The sequence below is a fragment of the Varanus komodoensis genome, unplaced genomic scaffold (genome assembly GCF_004798865.1).
Source record: "Varanus komodoensis strain SLA01 unplaced genomic scaffold, ASM479886v1 scaffold23, whole genome shotgun sequence".
In the NCBI taxonomy this organism is placed as follows: domain Eukaryota; kingdom Metazoa; phylum Chordata; class Lepidosauria; order Squamata; family Varanidae; genus Varanus; species Varanus komodoensis.
In genome coordinates this window covers 15068091-15092438 of record NW_025335627.1, presented here as the reverse complement: position 1 = coordinate 15092438, position 24348 = coordinate 15068091, and the positions used below count along the sequence as shown (strand labels likewise).

At 41.9% G+C, this 24348-nt stretch overlaps 1 protein-coding gene across 8 annotated transcripts in view; it reads right to left on the bottom strand.

Moving 5' to 3' along the window:
- Nucleotides 1-24348, bottom strand: part of ERBB4 (erb-b2 receptor tyrosine kinase 4) — a 935345-nt gene that overhangs the window by 143831 nt on the left and 767166 nt on the right. For all 8 annotated transcript variants that reach the window (XM_044432044.1, XM_044432045.1, XM_044432049.1 and 5 more), the window contains one exon: nucleotides 22197-22382. In XM_044432044.1, coding sequence (XP_044287979.1) covers nucleotides 22197-22382 — 186 coding nt within the window. The remainder of the gene's footprint in view (nucleotides 1-22196; nucleotides 22383-24348) is intronic.

Genomic DNA, 24348 nt, shown 5'->3' with positions numbered 1-24348 from the left:
GTTTGAGACCCCTGCCTTAAATATTCATTTATAACAACGCCTGCACTGTCTTTATGAGGCATTTATAATAACCACTGAACAGGATGTTGTGAGGTGAGAGGTGTACATAGACATAAACACAGGTGATAAATTTTAAAGAAAACATGGAATTGTGCATAAGAACAAAGAGAAATAGATCACATATCTATTCATTGTACAATAAATTGATTTGCTACTTCATAGCTATAAAAGTGATACTGGTGGATAATAGATATGACAGGGTATGGAGGGTGTTGTTGTTAGACTTTAAAGAATCTTTTCTGCCCTAAAGCACTTTAGGGAACAATGTGTAAACACTTCATATCTCCACAATCTTTTGAATGAAGAAGCATTCACAATCACATAAATTACAACTGTGCAGAATTCAAGCAGAAGCTTAAAGGATCCTAGCCCATTCTCAAACATCTCTATATGCTCCAAGAGTAACCCAGTGCCTATAAAATATTACTACTTAACTGGCCTGTAAAGACATGATGTCAGATCTTTATGAATGCATTAACTTTTGAAACCCAGTCAGGCTCACCTGAAGCAGCAATTAGGGCTATTCCATGGCAGGAAATTCACATTTACAACTAAGCACACAGGGACTGGCTGTCAATCTAATGAGTGTACTTAGTTTCATTCACAAAATACATTTAATGTGTAGACACAGTAAAAGGTCCTGTGAGAGAAGTCTCCAAGACTGGCACCACAGGATGCTTTAGAAGAGTCAGACAAACCCAGCTTTGTTCATTGGTTCCAGCAGCACTTGGTAGGATTTACTTTAGGACAGCTCTCCTTACAGAGGCAATGACACAAGCAGTGCTGATAGAGCGACAGTTCTAGCTTGCAACCACCTCTGCCCAGGGCCTCCTCTCAGTTACACACCAAGACCAGTTTTCCACCAGTTATCCTTAGATCGGAGTGGTCCACACACAGCCTGCAGGAGGCAGCATGTGGTAATTTACACCAAAATGTTCAACATGAGTTTGTCTGTAAGTTAATCGGCTTGCAAACAAGTTAATTTTATCCCTTTGGCAGTCCACAGCAGCTATAAAACTTATTTCATTTCACATGTGTGATGTGTCCATGTGTGTCCGTGTGTCTCTCTGTGCGTGTGTATACACCCACATGGAAGGATCTGGGGGCAAAGATGATCCCTGATGTCTCACTGTTGCTCACTCCAACCTTAGGCCATCTCAGTACACGTGAAACTATGCATTATATTAATCTCTCCCTCTCCCCTCCCCTCTCCAAAATTAGAACTTGGTGTGTCCAGACTGCAATACATATAAGAACTTCCATGTGTGTGGGGGCAGGTTACTCTTCCCTTCCCCTCCTCTGTGATCCAATCCATCCCATGTACAATTAAAGTTAGGGAAACAATCGCCCACAAGTGCAAATGTTTTAGTATGTATCAGTGAAATCCTATCCATATATACTTAGAAGCAAGTCTACATCTGTTCAGTGAGGCTTCCTCCCAGGCATTGTACACCTGCTCTTGGCATCATTTACACCCTGATTCAGCCCCCAGCCACTGATCTTTGGCCCTGCATCCTGATGATCCCTCCCTGCCTCCCGAAGCTGCTGCAACTCACTGCACAGGGACATCCAGGACGCAGCCACCTAACTAACATCCTTCTGCTACATGTGCCTATACGGGTAATATGTGCATGGACTCAGGACACTTCACTATAGATTGAAAGTGTATATAAAGGATATATTATCCCCTGTGGGCCCTTAAAAGGATATAATTTCAATCTAAATTCCTCTAACGTTATAACCTGGATGAGCAAAGCTAGACTCATACAGAGCCTAATGAGAAATGACAGGACTTGTAAAACCATCCTTACCTGCCTTTTAAAACAGTGCTCTACTCCAGCAGATGCACTTTTACATCATTTTGCCAGCATCTGCTGAAACTGAATCTGCAGGGGTATTTATTGGTTAATTGTCACGACATAAATCTGAGAAGCTGCTATTGCCAACATAAATTATTTTACCCATTCCTAAATCTGGCAAGGAGTAAGCTCCCCTGTGAATTATCTCTATTGAGGTTCCTCTGGCGTATGTATATAGGTTCTTTGGCTAGGCCATTCTGACTCTGATCTGACTTGCCGTGAAAAACAGTCCAGTACTTCAAGGAAGCACATGCTGTGGTTGCTCTGATCTGGAAGAAGGTGAACCTGTGGCCACATGGATAGTCTTGGACTCCATCTCGCATGAACTTCAACTCAAATTCCAACCAACTCCCATCAGCCCAGGCAGACAAGGAAGAAGGCAGTTGTAGTCCCTCAACATTGAGGCAGCCACAGGTTCCTCATCCTTGATCTGCAGTTCAGGTCTGCTCACACTGGTTTGTGAGTTCTTTCAGTCATCCAGGTCAGACTCTGGGAACCCTGCAAAATGATTGTCAACTGCCTACTCACTCCATCTCTGGGGATGCTTCCTGGAAACTGGGGAAAACACACATGTCCGAGATACTTGGGCAAGGATGTTGCCAGCACAGGTACTTCAAAGCTAATATTCTTTGACCATTACAACTAGCATGTGCATTGGGTTGATTCAGCAGACACTGTTTGTTTGAACTTTCACAAGACCCTCACCAAAAGCTCCGGAGCACATTTAGCAGTCATGTGTTACAAGGGGAAATCCTATTTATTTATTTAGGGTATTTTTACCCTGTCCAATACCCAGTGGGTCCCTGGATGGCTTACAATTCAAAACCAATAAATGTATATATACCCAAATAATACAAATGATCCACAAGCTGAGCATAAAAACATAGTTAAAATTAAAGATTTAAAGTATGGAAGAATAAAAAGGTCTTGACCTGGTGCCGAAAAGCATGTAATGTTGGCACAAGGCAGACCTCTCTACAGAGGAGCAACTGGCTAAAAAAGACAAAGAAGAAAAAAGGAATAAATGGTTAATTCTCATTACAGAGGCAGGAAAATGGTAGGATTCCCCTAAGAATCTGTATTGGGACAGGTGCTTTTTAACTTGGATTTGGAGCTAAGGATGAGCAGCTATTTATTATTTAGGGAGGTCTTCCTTAACCCAGTGTCCTTCAAAGGCATTTGGACTGCATCTCCCAGAATTCCCATCCAGCAGGTTCATTGACTGGTAATTCTGGGTGTTCCAGTCCAAATGTGTCTGGAAGGCACAAGGTTGGGGAAGGCTGATTTAGGGTAACTGGAACGAAAAAAAATTACAAAAAGATTCAAGAGCATCTGTCCTAACCTGGGGAATGGCCAGTAAATGGTAAAGGCAGTTCAATATGAGCAAGTGTGCAGTATGTTCATTGGGAGGACCCCTCCCCTCCTTTCAAAAATATGAGGATGGAGTCTGAAGATGTCAACCTAGTCCACGGCTGTTATGAAAAAAAGCAAATTTCCTATCAGGGGCCATTTAGAAAGGACTCAAAAATAAAGCTGCCAATATTATAATGCCAATATACAAATGTATGGAGTAACTACACTTGGAATACTGCACAGTTCTGTTCAATGTGCCTTAAAAAGGCTACTGAAAGCAAGAAAACTTGTCAAAAGGGGCAACAAAATTATCGAGAACATGGAGCAATTCCTCTATAAGGCAAGGTTACAATGTTTGAAGCATTTTTGTTCAGGCCAAAGGGAAGTAATGTGGCGGGGGGGAGGCGCAACATGATTAAGATATATACAGTTATATATAAATTACTCTAGGCACAAGTAAGCGGGTAGGAAATCTTTTTTTCTCCATCTCTCGTAATACTAGAACGTGAGCTCATCCAACAACGTTGAATGTTGTGAGCTTAAGGACAAATAAAAGGAAACACTTTTATGCATCTATGCATAGTTAAACAGTGGGCTGACCATTTGGGTGGTTTTAAAAAAGTATTGCACAAATCCACAGAGGAGAAGGCTATCAATGGCCAATAGTTATGATGGCTCCATATTGCTTCCAGAATGAATGGGGTGGGTCCCTGTATGCCATCGCGTTGCTGTACTCAAGCCCTGCTTGCATGCTTCTGGAATGTATCTGATCGGCCCCTGTGTGAGCAGGATCCTGGACTGCATAAGTTCTTCATATGGTCTGATGTGCAAAAAGATACACTTGACTTTAAGTACAGTCTTCTAGTTAAAGCAGGTGCATTGAGGACATGTCAGATGCAGACACCTGTGTGGATTGCTGCCTTCAGTTTAAATGGCTGACATTTAAGCAAGGCACTTACAAAAAAGAAAATATATTGCTTGTTCTAAAGGGTTTTGATGATGTAGGGAAACCACTGGGGCTAGAAATGGCTATTTCCTGTGTGTTCAAAATGGCAACAAAGGAAATCATCTTAAGTGATGGACTAAGTGATGGACTGAGTATGAATGATCAGTTAGCTTAAAAGGTTCTCTAAAGTTCCATAAGCTCCAGCAGAATTGTGCCCAGTTTCTCCAGATACTGTATTATATTTTTGAAAATGCAACACCCCCATATCTATATCAAATGGAAAGAAAAACACTTCTACTACAAAACAAAGCATACAGCAGGATGAGAAATGATGGCTCAGGAGGGGTTCACATAGGTACATACCGATAGACAAGTACAACCAAACGTAATAAAAAAAAGTATTGTTCTCTGGCTAATAGCCGTGACATGAATGCATAGCCTTTCATGCCTGTGACATTTTATTTGCCAGTGAACACATTTAAAAGCAGCTGCTCTGGGGGCACAATTAATAAGGCTGAGACAAATTGCACACTTTCATAGCAGCATCCAAAATATACTGTTTTCCAGGTATAAAGGGTGCACCCAATTATCCTCTCCTACAGATGGGATGGCTTCCAGCTGCTGAATGAGAAGGGGTGATACTGTCCCTCCCCTTGCAGCCTGCTGAGCACCTTCAAGATCTGCTCCAAAGGAAAGCTTGGTTTTGCTCTAACTGCTATATATAATCTTATTACAGTAGGTATATATACCAGAAATATAAAATGGACCTTTCCAGGCATTCTGGGTGGCTTCATATTTGGAAGGTTAACAGTCCACCCTATTACTGCATATTAACTGTATTCAGACCAAAGGAGATTCCTGTAACCAAAGCAAAACGCATGAGAGTTGCACACCCCAAGACAACAGCAACAGCCACCAGCATTGCTTTCAGGTGAATTAATATTGCTATTGTTATTGCTATTTCTATGCCACTCAATATCCAGAGCTCTGTGGGTTGCTCACAACAGTTTCTAATAATAAAACAGATAGAATAAAAATATAAACATTAAAAAGAATAATGTTTCAGTAAACAATATTTAAAGCAGTTTAAACAACTAAAACATTTTCAATAAAAACTCTATGTCTGATCAAGACTATAAAATGCCTGGGAGCAGAGGGTGTCAGGCAGGCCTCAGTGGGGAGATGGCTCCATAATTGGGAAGCCACCACTGAAAAAGTGGTGGCTTTAGAACTCTGAGGAAGTTTTCAAGATGCTGAATAGCTTGACCCTATTCCTTTCCTGGAGCAGGACCACACAGCTACACTGTGTTCCCACAAGAGGCCATGGTATTGTGCAGGTGGGTTCCAGGGATGGTACCAGTGCTGTGGTGTTGGATTACTTTAGCATAATAACGTTGCCTCTTGTGGAAAGGCACTGCTGTTGTCCTAGAGCAATCAAAACTACAATTTTCAACAAACACATAGAAACTGTCTTTGCTACAGTGCTGAGTTACTGTCAGCCCTGCAACTGATTATTTTAACTGCAAAGTGGAGTGTCGTCTCTGTTTCCAGAACAACAGCTTTCTGCACCTGTATATGGGCTCCCCATTGACTTTGGTTCCTTGTGTCAATATTGCTGACACAAGTGGATTACTCTGTCAATGGACAGTAGGTACAGAAGACTTCCCAAATGGGGTGTTCTTCCATTTAAAATACTAAACCAAATACAGCATGTCAGCACAAATAACAGTAGCCTCCTGCTTCTTAAGAAGAAGAGAAGAAGAAGATGCATCCAGGATCATCTTGCATTATTTCCACTTCTCATTTTTCGAGCAAAGCATAAAGAACCCAAATACTAAAATGCTAATTAAGAAACATGAGATACATGTGGTGAACATGAAGGCTAGAATAAGGAATGTCTTGAAAGTATGCCATTTAGAAAGATATGGATGGATAAGAAGGTGAGTTATTTGGAAAGGACCTTGGATAGCTACTGCACACAGAAGTTAACAAATCTGCTACTTCAGGACATGGCTACCAACTTAAAGTAACAACAGAATCACCTTAATGTTTTGAATAGCACACCTTGCTGTTTATTGTTAGTAGAATGGAAGGGAAAAAATCAGTACGGCTTGCCTTTCAATCTGAATTTTCATAAGCTTATACTTTCAAACCAATACAGTATTTCAAGTTCTCTAAATTCTCTAGTGGTGGCATTTCTATAGTGATGGCCACCAATCTGGATAGGTTTAAAGGGAGATTGAGCAGGTTCAGGAAGGAGGTGGCAATCAACATCATGCTGCGGGCTACGTGCGATCTCTGTTACCAGAGGTGGACTGCCTGCAGGCACTGGTTGCTGAGGAGCCTGGGCAGGCAGGGCTCCTGCACCCATCCTGCTTGCAAAATGCATGTACTGGGAGAAATGTTCATATAAACTTAAAAATAATAGTTCAGAACAATCCACATTGAAGATTGAAAATAGAAACAGAGCAAGTCAGAAGGGGTATCTCAGGTCATCTAGTCAGACCCCGGCTCTAGCCAGCTCTGCTCATGACATGCCTACCATGTGCAAGATTGGAAAACTGACAACCTGAGAGAGCCTGAAATAGACAGATATACCCATGTCTATGGCAGGAAAGTATACACCCTGGCCCTGCCCATGCTGGGAAATGCTTCTTACTGAATTTGGCTGGTGCAAATGAATGAGAATTTTCTGTTGTTTCATTTGCTGTAAAAGATTATGGAAAGAGCTTGAGAATTAGAAAAAAAAAATGAATGTAGAAGAATGTGGAAGAATGGACAAATCTGTCTGTCCTAAATACCTTTGCTAAGAAATAAAGCCCAGCAGGATTTCCTTCTGAGTAAACACGCTTAGGATGCATGTCTGGGCCTTTCTACTAGGTACAGCAGTACAGTTGAATCTAGAAATGTGGAAAAAAAAACCTAGCTTAAGGTAGGACTGACATCTATTCTAGCTTCAATAGCCAGTTCTAAATATGAACTCTCTTTCTTATGTTGTCATAGTGTCATGGTAGAGCATGACAGATGATGGAAAACCAGTTTCAGGAAAAAAAAGAGAGAGAGATAGGGGTCAGGGATTCAAAGGAATGCCCAGAGGAGTATAGAATGCCACTAATGTCTTGACTTCAGCCCACCTGCCCCTCTGTCCTTGAAGTGTGCTTTTGGGGGATGGGCAGGAGAGCAGGACTGCCCTGCTTTCCTGCTGAAGGAACCAAGTAGCTAAGGAGGTATTTCATGAGCAAGCTGGCTGGAGTCAGGGCTCAGACTAGATGGCAAGGGAGGCACCTTCAGACTTGCTCCATTTCTATGTTCTGTGTTTCATGGGTTTTCCCACACTGGAGGCATTCAGGATGCAGCTGGACACTCTTCTACGGGGGAGGGTCTAATTTAGAGTCCTGCACTGGGCAGGAGGCTGGACCCAATGGCTTTCTTGTCCCCTTCCAACTCTAATATTCTATCTGTCATGACTCTGGCAAAAAAGCTAGCAGGATGAAGTGGGTAAGGTAGTGACCCAAGCACTGGTGCAGTGCAGGAAGCAGAAATGGTGGCATAGAGTGGTAGGGGTATACACGCAGGGATGCAATGAATAAAAACTGACTTACTGGGTAAATCAGGCCAAAATCTCCAGTATAGGTCACTGCAGCATCTAGGTCTAGGAGGAAAGCTGTAGGACACTGAGAGAAGGATCATGACAAGAGCGAGAATAGCTGCACGCTGAGAGTTAATTTACACAAATAGGCTAGACAGAAACAGATGGCAGCGAGGGAGTGAGGGAGAGTATTGACTAATGATACCTGACTGCAAAATGACCCTGAGGGTTTAAATGTTGGCATGACATCTGAGATGGTGCCAGGAGCCATTTGGTGCTGCCATGTCTTCTGTCCATCCTTCTCGTACAGTCTTAGTAAACAGGTAACCTTGGTGCATTGTGCCACATCATGTGTATGTGTGTGTGTGCGCGCGCACATGCGTGCGTGCGTGCATGCGTGTGTGTGTCTAAGAATGTGAGACTTCAAAGGAATATTCTTATGAAAAGGCTCTCTGGGTGTAATGTTCTTCAAGGCCTGATGACTATTACTCTGTGATGGACCTGCAATTGACTAAAATGTGTAAATATCTAGTCTAGATGCTTCAGCATCTATACCTGGGGCTGGGCTTGGGGGAAGAACTCAGCTCAGATTGAAGCAACAGCTATGCTAGTATAAAAATGTGGCTGAAGATAACAAAGCAGCAGACAGCACCATGAGATCTAAGAGGCACAGCTTTCTCAATAATGCAGACAAAGCATTTTGAGAGCTTCAGAGCTGGTATGGCTGTGATATTGCCATGGAGTGCAAGAATGGAACCCTGCAGCTTGGCAGAACCTGAAAACAGGAATGCAGATACATACATAACATGAAATAAAATACAGGTACATTAAAAATAGATCTGGCCTTCATGGTTATGGAGAAAAAGAAGGAAACTTGATGGAAGCTTGTGGGTGAGAACAGTAGTGAGATTGGCAGATCACCCTCCATGGCTGAGAATGATACTGCACCAGTCTCCACCCTTACTGATCACAGTCTTTTTAATGCAAATTTCTAATGAGCAGAACATGAGCACATTGCTTCTGAAGAGGAAGGGGTCAACTGCATTCTGAATGCAGTGTGCAAATTAAGCCAATTTAAATAAGTGTTTAAGTTTACAGAATTGTTTAGCATAGCAGAATTTAGTGCTGCAGTGACAAATACATTTCTAATGTTCAGTGTGATGATGTATGAGTTCAAAATATATTATGTTGACGTCATGCACCCATGCAGAAGATTCTTTGAGTTAGCAAATGAAGAGGTATGCACTCTCTTTTGTCCAAGAACAAAATATGATTAATAGCATAAATGATTGTATATGAATATTAATTCAAAATGCCATATTTCATAATAAACCCCTTAGAAAGGAATTAATCACTTGAGATGTACAGAATCTACTGGTACATTTCAGCATTCCACATCCATGGTTATTGGGATGAGATTAACTGCATTATAAATGTATGGTTTTGAACATTTTCTTGTAAAGGAAAAGGATTTTTTTTTTAAATATAGCAATACAAAAAAGCACCCAGACTATTATTTTGATACTCCAGCAATTCAAAAATAACCTAATATATAGATTTCTTGAATAATACAAAAATGAAATTGCCTCAGACTAAGACTTTTTATGCCATGTCACAGTCCAGAGAAAAATTTTATGGCTATATTATAAACAAAAAATATGGGTTTATAATGGAACTCCTTTGCAGAAGCTGCTCTAATAACTTGAATCTGATTTAGGAGAGGTTTTCAATACTACTGTTCCAAGACAGTCTGTTGGGGGCAGCTGAGAAATCTTAATGGGCTCCTTTTTCCAAATGCCTTAGCATATTTGGTGATATTCTTGTTGTTTTATGGAACATTATTTTGGAGTCCTTAACTCCAGCTTGGACCCACACAAATTTTGTGTTGTGTTTTGATTAAAGGCATGGTATTAAGGCATAAAAGTTTGTGTTGATATTACACACAAACCAGGGTTGATTAGAGAATGTGAGAAATGACTTATTCTGATACTGTGTTCTATAGCCCTGTGAAAAAAAATTTGATATCTCCTGTAATGCGGGGGGAAAAATATACCAGGAATTGGGGAATGATTTGTCAGGCCAAGAGTAATGGTAACAACTGCCAGCAAAGCTTGCTCTTGGAACCGTAAAATCATAGAATTGACAAAAACCTCCAAAGTCATCCGGTCGAACTGCCTGGTCATTGTAGGCTCTGCACTATACAGTGCAGCTACAGTTACATGTCACTTTGTGTTTTGCTTTATCAATTGGACCTGGGAATCTCGTATCTACATTATTCAGTAGTGAAGTGAACAAGTAGCTAGCCCAATTCATTGTTATGCTGATCTTGAAAGGGAATAGCTGAAAGCTACTGTAAATTGTTTCTTCCCCCATTCCCCCCCAAAATGAGGTTGGTATATTTCATTTTAAGTAAAACTTTTTGAGTGATCTCATTGATGTTCAATGCCCAACTGATCAACCTGGCTGCAGGTTTCTGTGAGAGGAGGTGGGGGTGGAATCGCACCAATTTGATTGGCTATTGATCCTCCTGGCAGTTTCTTACGGTTCCAAGAAGCATCTGCCAGGCTTCTCTAATCCTTAATCTCAGTTAAGGATTACCTCCACCATTTCATGAGTTACAAAACTTATTTTATTACTGAATCCTATCTCTGACCCCAGTTCTCTGGTTGTGTTGTTATGATGAGAAAGTTTTTAAGATTTTAAAATTCTCCAGTGATCAAACACATGTTAAGATAATAACGTAGTCCATCTTCTATGATGTTTTTTCAGACATAGGACAATGTGCATAGCTTGATATATACATTGCAACTTTCTATTCAAATTATGAATGGGTCATACATTTAGTCACAGACAACTGAATTTTCAGATCAAGGTTTCAGAACACTACGTAACACAGTGGAGCATGCAATAAAATTATGTTTATTACATATTGGCATTAGTGAGGTTTGTATCTCTGAAAGATACTCTGAGAGATGAAAGGGCCCTCAGATTCAGACCTGCTTTAAACTGTGCAGTATAATCTAGTAGATCTTCCTAAATTTATTTTGATCACTTACGTCAGGAGTGGAATGACTCATTCAAAATTTGCATGTACTATTTTAATTTGGATGCCCAAATGGCCACATTGGTTGCTCCCATCTATGATGGATGCAAGTGAGATTTAAAGAAAGTGAGGACAAAGATAGCTGTGAGAATGGGATCAAGGTTGATTGCTAACAGACCAGAGTGATGCTTAAGGACAAAGGAAATAACATTTATCTGGGAAAGGAAATACAAGGCATCACCAGACAGAAATAAAGTGAAGATACCATAAAGATAGCATAATGCCAGCTAGCAGGTAACAGAAAGAAAGGTAAAAATCAGAGAAGTTGAGAGAAATGAGTCAGAGATCACACAAGAGGGGAGAAAATTGAAAATGGGGAAGACTGAGCAGAAAAATATCCCACATACAACCTTTAATTAATGGAATGATATGCTTCACTGGCAGTGCTCCAAGGGCATAATGGCTGCCCTTTTTTGCAATGTGTTAGCCATAATTAATAATACTGTAGTAATTAGAGGAACATCGTCTGATGAGTGCTGTAGTTTTCAAAAGGACTCAGGGGAACTAGACACTTGGCTTCTATTGGAAATTACAGTGTTCAGTCCACTGGCTAGCTACAACTTTGCATTCATTTCCATCAAGTGAGGGTTCCTGCACTACCTGGTGCTGCTTGAGAACCAGATAACTTAAGTTTCTTTAGGTGACTCTTTTGAAATATCATTTGAAACTGGCACAGAAACCATTACAATGCTTTTGTTATCTCCGTGCCGCCCACCACCTGAGTAGGGAAATGCATAAAATAATTGGAACAATTCATCTGATGGACAAAAAAGATTGTACATTATTCCTCTCAAGATATTCCTCTCAAGAAAAGCACTGCTTTCCTCTTTCAGTACTATTTTGCTGTTTCTTATTTTGAGCTAATCAAAATGTTTCAGAAGAACATAAAATATTATTTATGTGGCAGATTAAAGAATGAACAAATGCATGTGTGTCTAAATTTATTTCAGTATATTCCACTGGCATTGCTAAATACTGACCTGCACAAATCTTGTTCAATATGAGGCAGATGGTTTAACTTAAAATGAACATAAGTATTGAATTACTCGTTGTTTTGGCAAGTGTGCACGGGAGTCAATTGCTCAGTACAGCTTAAAATCCAGTCTCATTTGAACCGGTGCAACCATAAATGAACCAACCTGTCCCATATGGAGCATCTGTACCAGATGCCACGTAATTCTGTAGCTGAGTTATAGGTATTGTTCCTTATATTTGAAGCCCCAAAAGGCTTGGGACCTGATTATTTCAGACAAGATCTCACCTTACATGACCCTCCAGGCAGCTAAGATCTTGTGATGAAACCTGACCCATCTTACAGGGAGGTGGGCTGCCAGCAGGGGCAGGGGCTTGTCTGTTGCTGCCCCAGGGTCAATGACTCCCTTATAGGGGAGGGCTGTACCATCTCCTCCATGTTGGTATTCCACAAATGGGTAAAAACTTCTTTAGTCCAATAGGCTTTGGAAAAATGAACTTGACTCCAATACCTCATATTGTATGGCTATTTTACTCTTTGTGTGTGCCTCCCACTGCTTTTAATTTGGTACTCATTTTATAGCTTTTATTGTGCTTTAAAATTCTATACTGCTGAGAGTATACCTTATGAAAAATGGGATCAAAATCATTTTTTGATAAGTTGGCAAGGGCAAGTGAACATAATTCCTCACCACAGCTGGCCTGGCCAGAATAAAGATGGGGCAGGGGTGGAGGTGAGCTGGGCTGGAGGACAGACTCTTTTGGCTTCCTGCAGTTGCCTCATCAGAAGCAGAGAAAGGAGGACGAGTGACCAGCCTCCAAAACCCATGGCAGCATAAAAAGATGGGGAGCTCACCAAACCAGCAACTGGACTGCTCTAAAGCATAGTGAAGGGACTATGGAGCACAGGGCGAGAAGGGTACCAGTTTGTTTCTCCCTGCAATGAGCAGAATGTCTCTGATCTGGCAGAAGTTAGAGGAAGGTGTCACTCTAGTAGTCCCAGGTGAGAGAGAACTGAAACAGCTCTTGGGTTGGCAGGCAAATGTGGCCTGATGAATTTCAAGCAGAGAAACAGACAGACTGCCAAAAAGGGAAATATATCACCTGGCCCCTAAATATCTCTTTTAGACTGCTGCAATTTCTGATATTAGGTAAGCATGGCATCTCTTGTGTACAATGGTCATTCATGTAGGGACATGTGCTTAGCAGTGACCTCTCCAACTGGGTTTCACTAGAGGTTCATCAGAGACAAGCCTAGAGTATCTTCCAGAGATCACATGACTTGTGAGGAAACATTCAGTAGTTCATTTGAGCATCACATGTTTTAAAGTTTGAATATGTTTATAGAAGCATTTCACATTGTCTTTTTTAAATGAAGTATCATCATTTGTCTTGTACATTGGCAGTAAATAAAAAATGAATGAATGAGTGAGTGAATGATCACTTGATAAGACCTTGGTTTAATTTTTTCTCTGCTACAGACAGAACTTTCTACCAGAGCAGTCCCATTAGTAAGCTACATTTTATGTTAATATACTTGCTTGGAGTAATAATTATCACAGCCTTTCGCCCTGGTCCTTGCTAGTGTGAGTGTGTCGGCATAGCATAATAATTATACAATTAGCCTTGTCATGGCAAGGCGCTTTGGGAATAGAGACATCTTGAAGTTTAAAATGTGGACAGCTGATAGATGACTGTCATTAAACTCATCCTTTGTTCACTCCCTGTCAGCCTTTTCACAGCGCTATAAGCCAGAACTCCTTAATGAAAAAGAAAGACCTTGAACCGCAGCTGCATCCCTTCACCTCCTCCCAACCTTTCTGCTCACCCCTGCTTCCTCCCACTGTGCACACAGTATGTCCATCGTTCACCCCTGGCTGCCTCAAAATAACGAAAGCTGCTTCCAGCTAGCCCTTTATCAATCAAATGCTTCCAAGGAGAATAAAAGGCAAAAATGCTCTTCTTGAACAATGCAGCCAAATGGCCCTAATCGTAGAGCCAGTTTTACCATGGAGGTTTGTTCTCTCAGTGGTAATCATCAAGGCTGTTCATCCACACTGGAGAGGTGCAGCAAATGCAATAGCATTTGTGAGCTTGATTTTGGAGTGGAAATCCCGTTGAAGCTAATGGAGATGGGAATCCTGATCTCACTTTTAAATCCTGTTCTCTCTTTTACCTTGTCTGCGGAGACCTGCTAGCCCTACAGTAGTGGCAAAAAGAGGACTCAGGCAGAGACAGTGCCCACATTTTTGGTTTGGCCCAAAGAATGTTCAACCCATTTCAGCCAGAGGGTCCAAGTCCATTTTGGAAAGACCCTTGGGAACTGCATTCCCGTAACAGCAGGGTTGGTGGCAAGAAGGGAAGGGTCAAAATACAAAGCATACTAGCTCATGGTAGCTGAAAGTTTAGCCCAGGGCCTCAGGAGAGACATGCCTCAGGAGAGACACTTCAAGTTTTTAGAAGGAGGAAAATCCCATAGATAAGTTGGGACCCTCCCCCCCCCCACAAGTGCTGGTTAGTGGAAAGGGTGGGGGCTAGGGAAAGGGGGCATGACCATATAGCTGGACTGGGGCCAGAAGAGATCTGGGTTTGGCCTCCAGCCTGAGACCCTGTATCCCTGCCATAGGATGATAACTTGCATCCACTGGTCTCTATATGGCAGGGCCTCAGTCCCAGGCATTTGGACAATGGGAAAAGTAGTTGCATTAAAAGCTGTATTTCTCCCAAGCAAAAAGAAACAGGGTTCATCTTGTTTTGACTTAAATTACAAACACATCACTTTCTCCATTTCTTGAAAATGTCCAGGTAAAAAAGTGAGATTGGGAATGATTAATCACTGGCAAAGAAAAAGGCTGAGCTGAGACCAAGAGGAAAAAGGTAGAGAACAGCCCTTCTCCTGGACAGGGCATTTGAGTAATGTGGGCCAATCTTGTGACCTTGTGGATTACGTGTTTAAAGAATTCTGAAATGTGATTGTTAGTTTCATCATGGAGGTTGGGTCAGAAGTAGCACTGCCTGGGGAAACGGCTCTGGGTAAAATTTAAAAAGAGAGCAATTACCCATAGAACTGTGTTTCATGATTGTTTTATTGCCTTGTATTAAATTATATGATATCAATCTGTTTACACACACATGCCCTCTGAGTGGCAAACTCTCCTTTCTCCCAGAAGTGGGGAAAAGCCCATGGGAAGCAGATGACAACAACTTACCCTGCCTTCCTTTGCTAAGGAAATCTGATTCCATCCACTTTTTGGGCTAATGTTCTCTTTATTGTGCTTTCAAGCCTCTCTCCCAAATGACACTATGTTTTGACTCAGTTAATGTAATTTTAGACTTCTTTTATATTCAGAAGATGTGAAAAGGATATCCCCCAGGAACTGATTTCTTTCCCTGACATTCCAGTGTATCAAACTGCTTATTACCTTAGCTTATTATTATTATTATTCAAAAGTAACACTTACGGAATTATTTGAATGTAAAATGTGATAAGCAGGCTTCAGAATTTCCAAGGAAAGGAAAAGATGGAAATATTTTGAGAGGGAAGGCTCCACTTAGAGTCCTGCATTGAGCAGGGAGTTGGAGCTGATGGCTTTCTTGCCTCCTTCTAGCTCTACTATCCTATGATCCTATGACTCTCTGAACTGTCATTTAGTGTGGTAGCACTAAGGGCACCTGTCCATGTCCCATTAAGTGGCGAATGCGCTAGAACTGGATTCATATAACCATGTTCCACATCAAATGACTGCAACAGCAACCACTGTCTTGCATGTATGAACAGACATCATGATCAAGCACCACAAAAGGACCTCTTATCCCTTCGTATCATTCACATATAATAATAATAATTATTATTATATTTCTAGGGAGGGACTTCACACTTTCAACTGTATGTCATCATCCACAGCATATGCAAATTCATATTTGCCTTCCATGGCAGAATAATTGGGAGTTAACTTTGTAAAGAGATGGAGCAGTATCTAATGGAACTCTTCCATCAGTTCTGTTGTGTTTTTGGTGATTCTAAAAGTCACCCCCAGAAAGAAGTGGAAACACCTGTTTCTTTATCTGCAAAGCTCCGCTTACATTTCTGCTCATTTCAAATCACTTTAAGACGTATCAAAGCCCAGTTGTGTAAGTGGTGGGTCTTGTGAGAATACAGCACAACAGGACACTGCTCATGGTTCTGCAAACCAAGACTGAGGAACTTCCAATAGGCATCCAGCCCTAAGGCTTAACTTTATTTGGGTGAGAATGGAGCATGCTCACATTTAAAAGAAAGGCTCAGCATGTTTTAATCAATGTAATGACCACATGCAGGAATATTAATGTTGCAATCCTGTGTCCAGTTACCTAGGACTAAGCCCCATTTCCCCAGTGGGATTTGCTTCCAGCGGGACCTGCACTGGATTATACCACAAGGCTGCTATTATTGCTCAAATTATGCAGACTAGAGACATTTAGGAATGGATGCAGGTCTATGGCACCAGTGGATCTTGGAGATTCTCCACCACAGGAGTTCTACTGCCAGTGCAATGGATTAGGAATATATTGGGGAAACATCATATGGGTGTATCTCTACCACCAGGACAGATCTGCTGACAGCCAGGTTCAACAATGGGAAATAGCAGGGTATTATTGAGGGAGAGAGAATTCTGCATGCCCTCCAATCCTGACCCCTGCTTCATGCCATTGTAAAATGCCTTCACAGAACTCCCTGGAGAGCCCACTGGACCATGGGATTAGGACATCAAATGCTGACAAACTCTGCAGCCAGTCACAGCACACCAGCATCAGTATATAAAGCCAGATCCTACAAGGCATGTAGGTTCACTTCTCAAGTTTATCCAAAGAGAAAATCCACTTGTTTCTGTGATAGAAAATCTTCTGGAAAGAGCAGAATCAGTTGAAAATATCTTTTAAAAATAAAATCTATACTCTGCAGGCACAAGCAAGACATCTGATCTCATTCCCACATGGATGATACTTAATAACATAAACCAATCACTGCCAAACTTCAAAGAACCTCACCCGAGGCACACTGGCCCTGGCAAACTGACCGAGGTCTTCTGCTGGGTTTGCCACTTGTTATACAGAAGTTGAGACAGCTGGAGAGCAACATTGATGCAGAACTAGTTCCTCTGAACCAGTGTCCTTCATAAATAATGCCTCGCAAAGGCAGACAAAGAGAAACACAGTGAGGGCAATGCCAGCTACAGCAGAGGAAACTGCATTTTAAAATGTTTGCAAAACACAATTCCCAATAAACTAAAGATGCCCCCTCCTCTTTCCTCTTCAAGCCTCAGTGCAGAGCACTGTCACAGAAGCTAATGAAGGGAAAGATAGGGCTATTAAAAGGCAAGCATCCAAAACTGCCTCAGGCCACACACATAACTAACAGAGGGGTCAAGGAACATGCCTTGGCTCCTATCACATCCCTGAGTATGCTCTGGGTAGCTTTCTAGACAGGCTCAATAAATCTTTCCAAACTGCTTTAGGAAATACAAAATTGAGAGTAAATCCTGTGCAATGTGGCAAAACGAGCAACTAGTCATATATTCCACCATAAGTGGAAATAGTGCTCTTGATTACATAGAAATATAGAAACAGAGCAAGTCAGAAGGGGCCTCCCGGGCCATCTAGTCTGACCTCCGGCACCAGCCGGCTCCGCTCCCGATATGCCCACCATGTGCACATCCAGCCTATCCTTGAACACCCGCACCGGTGGGGCCTCAACGACCTCCTGTGGAAGCCCATTCCACACCCTTGGGGTCCTGACTGTCAGGAAGTGCTTCCTGGCTTCCAGAAAGGCTAAATTCTAGAAAAGTTTTACTAGCACTGAGCTGAATGTTCATGAGTTTGGATTTTCATGTCAAAATGTATCTGTTTGATGAGGGACATAATTTCCTTGATCGGGTTAGTCAATTGCAAGAAAACTGACAGCATTTCCCTATTTTCTGGCCACGTCAGGGCCACAAATAATAGCCCAAACAAAGCTGTGCAAAAGCCCCAGGGGCAGATTAGGAGGCCGCAGTCCCTGAGCTAGCCCAGAGAGCATTCCTTAGGGGAGCTCTCAGGCCTTGGCACTGAGGGGTTCCCACAGTGCCCAAGCTTGCCAGAGAAGATAGAGGTCAGGCACCAGTCCTTTACATCGTGTGAGGTATGGGTGGAGAGCCTGTGATCCATGGGCCAAATGTGGCCTGCCAGGCCAATTCCCTTGTCGGTGGAGCCTCAGGAGAGACCTGCCCCCCCACTCCCCCTGCCTCCCAGCAGCCCTGCGCCCTCAGAAAGGAGAGCAGTGGCGAAGTGACTGAAGGGCAGCCATTGCCAATCTGGTTTGTTCCAATGCCATTCTCATCTCAAAGAAGTATCAAATCTACTCTTAGAAAGTATATTTAGGGAGAAGATAATTTTTAAAACATGCATTTAAATGCAAATTACATAGAGATTTTTGAAAACTGTAATTTAAGGCAGAAATCGGACAGAATGGATTTCGGAGTGTTTAACTGTTTAAAGACAGGAGGAAAGACTGAAAGGCAACTCAAAGTTCACCATGTCTGGGCTTCATTATGGTATGTATTTCCCCAATAACTGTAAGTCAATTTGCACATCAGCCTGGAGGAATATAGATGGATTTGCTAGAAAACAGAACCTCAGGCCAGTTCTCTCTCACCCCTACGTATAACCAGGGTCCAGGAACAGATAGCTTAATGATTTTCTTGCTGTTCTTTTTCTTGTTAACAATCTAGCTTCCTCTCTGCCCCTTTCTGCTTTCAGTCTTATCCCCCCAATAACAACCCTGTGGGACAGGTGGGGCTGAGAGTCTGTGACTGCCCCAAAGCCACCCAGTTGGCTCCATGGCTGAGCAGGAACTGGAACCCAGATTCCTTGACCCCCAGCCCCACACTCTTAACTACTATACCACGCTGGCTCTCAATATTCCACTCAAGGAGTGAATATGGGTTGAGTTCATGTTGTCCAGTTTCCAACTTTTATTTACATCCAGAGCCTAGCTTTATAACAATTTTTATGCAGGTGTTCTCTGAGACTGAAAATTATTTCAAGGGTTCCTCCAAGACAAAAAGGGTCATAAAGGCTGCTCTAACCACTAGGACATGCTGCCATAAGGATGTGCCCATTGCTACTTGCATGATCACAATGACACTGTTGCGAGTAAAAGTTCTTTGACCCAAGGAAGAGCTCTACATGCAACTACTTATTTCTAAACTCTACTGCAAACCAGGGGTTTTCAATTCCATAAAAGCAAAAATGTACACATAACCACTGGTGAGCAACTTGTCTCAGCAGGTTAAGAATGTGAATCACTAAAGGAGCCACTATTTCTGGTACTCATCTTGCAAGTTTCAAGGAAAGCAGATGCTGCTAATAACTTTCATTTTTGAAGAGCCAAACAGATAAGCTTAATGCTGTAATGCAAGGCCAGAGCAATATTAACCTTAGACCATGGTGATATGGAGATAAATAGATTAATTAAACTTTACTTCTTCACCTCAATAATAAGACACCTTTTTTTCCAGGGATTCTTTCTCCTGTTCCTTCATGGCTACTGGCAATTAAGCTTACACATTTGCTCTTTTCTTTTTCTGTTTTTTAAAGTACAATTGGCCTTTTCAAATACATCACTACTAAACTATTAGTCCTTCCTCCCCAGTTTCCGCACTCCCATTCAATTCCAAAAGGAGTTATCTTAAAACGTCCGGATTTGGGACACTCCTGTACATGCCTATAGAGATATAAGACCCATTAAATTCTGATGAGCTTACTCCAAGCTAAGTAGATGCAGGATTGGAGCCTCACTGTTGAGAAGGAAGAGGGCAGATCCACTCTCCTTTCCAAGGTTAGAGCATGGTCTGACCTTGGAAGGATTTTTCTGAGCATTCCTATGGCCCCAGGATGCTCTCTCAGGGGCCATCAGACTGTTTTCTCCAGCTGCAGTCTGCACCAATGTAGATAGCAGTAAGTGCCACTGAATTCAGTAGGATATTCCCTTGAGTAGAAATGTCTAGGAGCACAGGGTAAGAGTCCAGTTCTTGAAATTAATGCACTAGCTGTGTAGTTGAGACCCAGCTGCTGCTGCTCGATCAAAAGTCATCTCCTCCTACTGATCCATCAGCTTCACAGCCACATATGTCTGTGCAAGAATACATCTGCCCAGGCATGTTTCTATGCAATAGCTACTGCTGGTGATGGGTGAACTTACCCTGAATGAACGTGCCATTTCCTTGGAAAATAATGAATTCAGCCCCGTAAGCTCTGACAGGCATTTCCCCTCAAAGTGAACTCTCCTTCCATGTAAATAAGCTTTACACATGTGCAATAGCACTGCACATCTTGACAATGGCAGGGTGGACTCCGCAGGGCCAGTGCTGCAGTTGCAGCAATGACAACAAGGGAAGCTGCTGAGAGGACTGCGGCATGAGTACAACTTTAGGAGGGGCGGCTGAGTCGTCCTCCTTCTCCTCATGGAGCCAGTATGGCAGTGGTGGTGTGGAGGAAAGCAGCACTGGATTAGGCAAGGAAGGCTTAATTCAAGCAAACGTAACACATGCAAAGAAATGGCACTGCTTAGATACAGACTGCACATGTGCAGAGTTCACAATCAGTTTAGAACTTAATAGCAATTCATGACCCACTGCTTCAGGTTTCATTAAGAGAAGAGCATGAATGAGTGATGTTTGTCCAGCAAGATGATTAATTACAAAGTTTGGTAGAATCACTGGCCACATCCAGTGGTTTGAAATGACGTCACACGTTTCCAATGACATGTGTAGGCTCCCTTACTTTTGCCATTATTGACAATAGGGGGCGCTCAGCTCACACATATCTAGATTCCAGCCACAGGCCTCTGTTTTTCTTTCAACCAACAACAACTGTCATAATGGACTGATACTTACACATGATAAGCTTGTCCTGGAAAAAGTGACTTTTCATCTCAGGATTATATTTTATCTATTAATTATTTACAGACTGCTTGCATCTTTAAAGGTAAAGAACATGATGATAGTGGGTGGCTCTCAAATAAATTCAATAAATAACAGCAGCAGCAGCAACTAGGCTGTTTACAATGAAACCAAAGAAAAACATAAAGCAAAGGCCAGAATTCAATAGTCTGCTACTAATAATCAGTGTCTGGATGGGTCCCCATAATTAGATAAACTGTTATTAACTGACAGAACCAAACTGACTGAATCACATATGTCCATCATATCACTGAGCAAAGGGTATTCAACACTGTGGAGAAGGCTCTCCTTTGAGTCATCATAGAATCTATCTCCATTAAATGTGGAACAACTAGGAGGACATTGACAATAACCTCAGTGAGTGAAGAATGTCTACACGGTAAGAGATCCCCTCCGACAACCTGGCTGCAAGCTATTCACTGAGTCTGTTTGCTTGTTTGTTTTTGCATCAGCAACCCAATTCTGCATTCAGCCCAGTAGCAAACAAGCAGCCAGTACAGTTGTTTCAACACTGGAGTGGCATGTGCGTGTTACAATGCTCCATCAGAAACCCAGTGCAGAACAAACAGGAACAGATCACAGAATACGGTGAAGCCCGTGCTTTTCACCCCTTGTCAGGGAAGGTAAGAAAAATGGTCAATGTCAACATTGCTTCTATTAAAATGTTAATGAGAGCAGAAGATGTCGGAAGTCTTCTTTAGTACATGAAACACAAAGAGCAAATGCTACTGCCAAGCTTAGTTTTTCTAAGTTTCCTGGAGAAGTGTTGACTCTATGAAATTATGGAAGGGACTAATGGGTGCTTCGGCTTTATCTTGGTCATTTGAGAAAACAGGTGCGGACCCATCCCAACACATCAATGACTCTGGCTCCGGCTCCGGAATCTCCAGAGAGAGTTACTTACCTTGTTTGCTTTCCGGTATCAAAGCTTCAATCTTCCAAAACTCAATTAGCTCTTTACGTAGTAATTTGGCTTGCGGTCTTCTTTTAATTACATTTTATTAGACTATTTCAGAAAGTATTTTCTTATCATTTTGTCAACTTTGTTGTAGAAGAATAAGCATGTCAACATGGAAAACTGCACACAACATGATGCCTGAATCAGAGGAAACTAATCAATTAAAATTTTATGAAATAATTCCTTTCACAGTAATGTACTGCATTGTGACATAATCCACACATGAACAGAATGGTACATTCTTCTTGCTCAGAAATACTGACCATATATTAAGATGTCTAGGGGGTGGGATTTCTCAAATGGTATGATATCTCTAGCAAAAAGCACTGGCTGAGTCTGGTCACCTCGCAATGAGAAATAGCACTTGTAAGATCTTACCTTGGCTATCTGGACACACCAATTAAGCAGGAGTTGGGAGCCAATGTTATCCTTATGTTCATGAACATAGTCCAGTAAGCAGCCATGGGGCATCAGCTGAGTAACAAGCTGGATGGTTGGGCTTAAGCAGACTCCTAGTAGCCGCACCAGGTGGGGATGATCCATGCTTGCCATTATAAGAGCTTCCTGAAATTAAAGAAGTCATATGCTTTTTTAAAAATAATTTTAAATCACACTCTGGTACCCAGTTTGTGAGATCCACTGCATTTAAAGCTGAATAAATTTGGAACAGCTCACTTGCTCTCATATGATTGTACCCATTGGCTCTGAGTCACCCCTTCAGTAAAGCAGATTATGACTCAAGGCAGGGCCTTTTTGGTGGTGGTGACTGGATTGTGGAATGTTCTCTCCAGAATCATTGGTCTGGTATCCAAATTAGGCACTTTTTCTCCTGACTGTTATTCCTGTTTATGTTGTTGCTCGTGTTGCTAATTGTTGCTAATGCTTTTGTTGTGTGATTTTTTAATTTCTTCTTCTTTTAATGTTAATGTTTCATGATGACTGTTTTTGCTAACTGCCTTGAAAATGTCTGCTGAAAGGCAGATAAAAATCTGTTAAATAGCCATGGCACTCTTTCTCCAGGTTAAGAACTGTGTGGTGCCCTTAGTAGGTTTGTTTTTTAAAAAAAAATGGGTATAGTGTCACCACCACTAGCATCCAAGTGAGAAAGGGGGAAATGTGATACTCTGAGTGGGCCTCTTCAGCAGAGCATCCCCTGTAGAAGCATGGCCACACATCTGACTTTCTCTTAAACAACCACCAATGAAAGCCCATGCTTCCTAGTTGGAAAAGAAGGAGCCATGCACAGTACTAATCGACAGGCCCATGAATCCACTTCTCCCACCCTCTCTAGAGCTACTTTCAATGTTAGAATAGTGACTCTGGGTTCTGCTTCTTGAAGTTGTTGCTTTTAATAAGTGAAGAATGAATGCTCAGTTGAGTGAACTAATTTAAAAGATCAAATTGGTCACCTGAGGCTCCAGTGTAATGGAAACTTACATGAGAGTAAAGCCAATTGAAGTCAGTAAGACCAAGGAAACATTATAGGATTGTGCTGTTAATCAGGAGGATGGGGTATGGCAGACCACTGAAGTTTTCAGGGCTGCCCCTGCCATGTATCATCATGGGCAGAAGAAAGATGACGACAGGAACTGGTGTCTGAGTGGTGCAGCAAGACTTTTGGAGGGGGGTGGAGAACTGGTACACTGGTTCAGTAGGTACATTGTTTTGGTCAGTACCATTTAACAACAGAAAAGGAACTGGGAAATGAAAGAAGGCAAAAAGACATCCTTTTTTTCTGCTTAAAGCTGTTTTTTCAGTATCCCCCTCTCCACCCCAAAAAACCAAGTGCACACAGTTGTAGTCAAGCTGAAGAACAACCACAGTGATACAACCACAAGTGGTGGCAAAAAATGAAAATATCTTGCCACTGGAAGAATGAACCCCACCTACTAGAGGATGGAAGGGGAAAGAGAAAAATTATACATCGGGTGGGGTGGAGGCTGGATTTGCATTAAAGAAAATTGCTCATCAGAGCACAAAGAGCATTTGAAATGAAATTGCAGAGTATTTGCTTAACAGTTCCTTTAAAAGAGGGAGAGGGAGAGGGGGAGAGAGAGAGAGAGAGAGAGAGGAGATGAACAAGACACTAATTATAGGGAGGGATGTAATGAAAATAACTTATAGCAGATGTTTAACTTAATCTTTACTTTTTATCATTTTGAGATTATGTGGTTTCTATTTTTTAAGGGCTAGTCAGGACATACAGCTTTGTAGGGGCAAAATAAGGATCCTGCTTATCTAATGGCAGCAGTGGGACTGGAGGGACAAGGAGGAAGCAATTCCACCTAAACCATTTGTCCCATGCTAGAATCAATTCACTAGTCAGTTGCCACCCCCGCACGGAGTCTGCAAGGGGAAACATCAGCCTCCTTTTGACTGCCACTAGAAAACAGAACCAAAGGCCACCAGGATAAATACATGTTGATAGGTGTACTGTCCATTTTCTGGAAACAAAATAAGTCTCTGCTTTATGCCCCCTCCTTCTCCCTACTTTTTTTTTTTTTTTGTAAAGTTCTTTCCCCACCCCTCA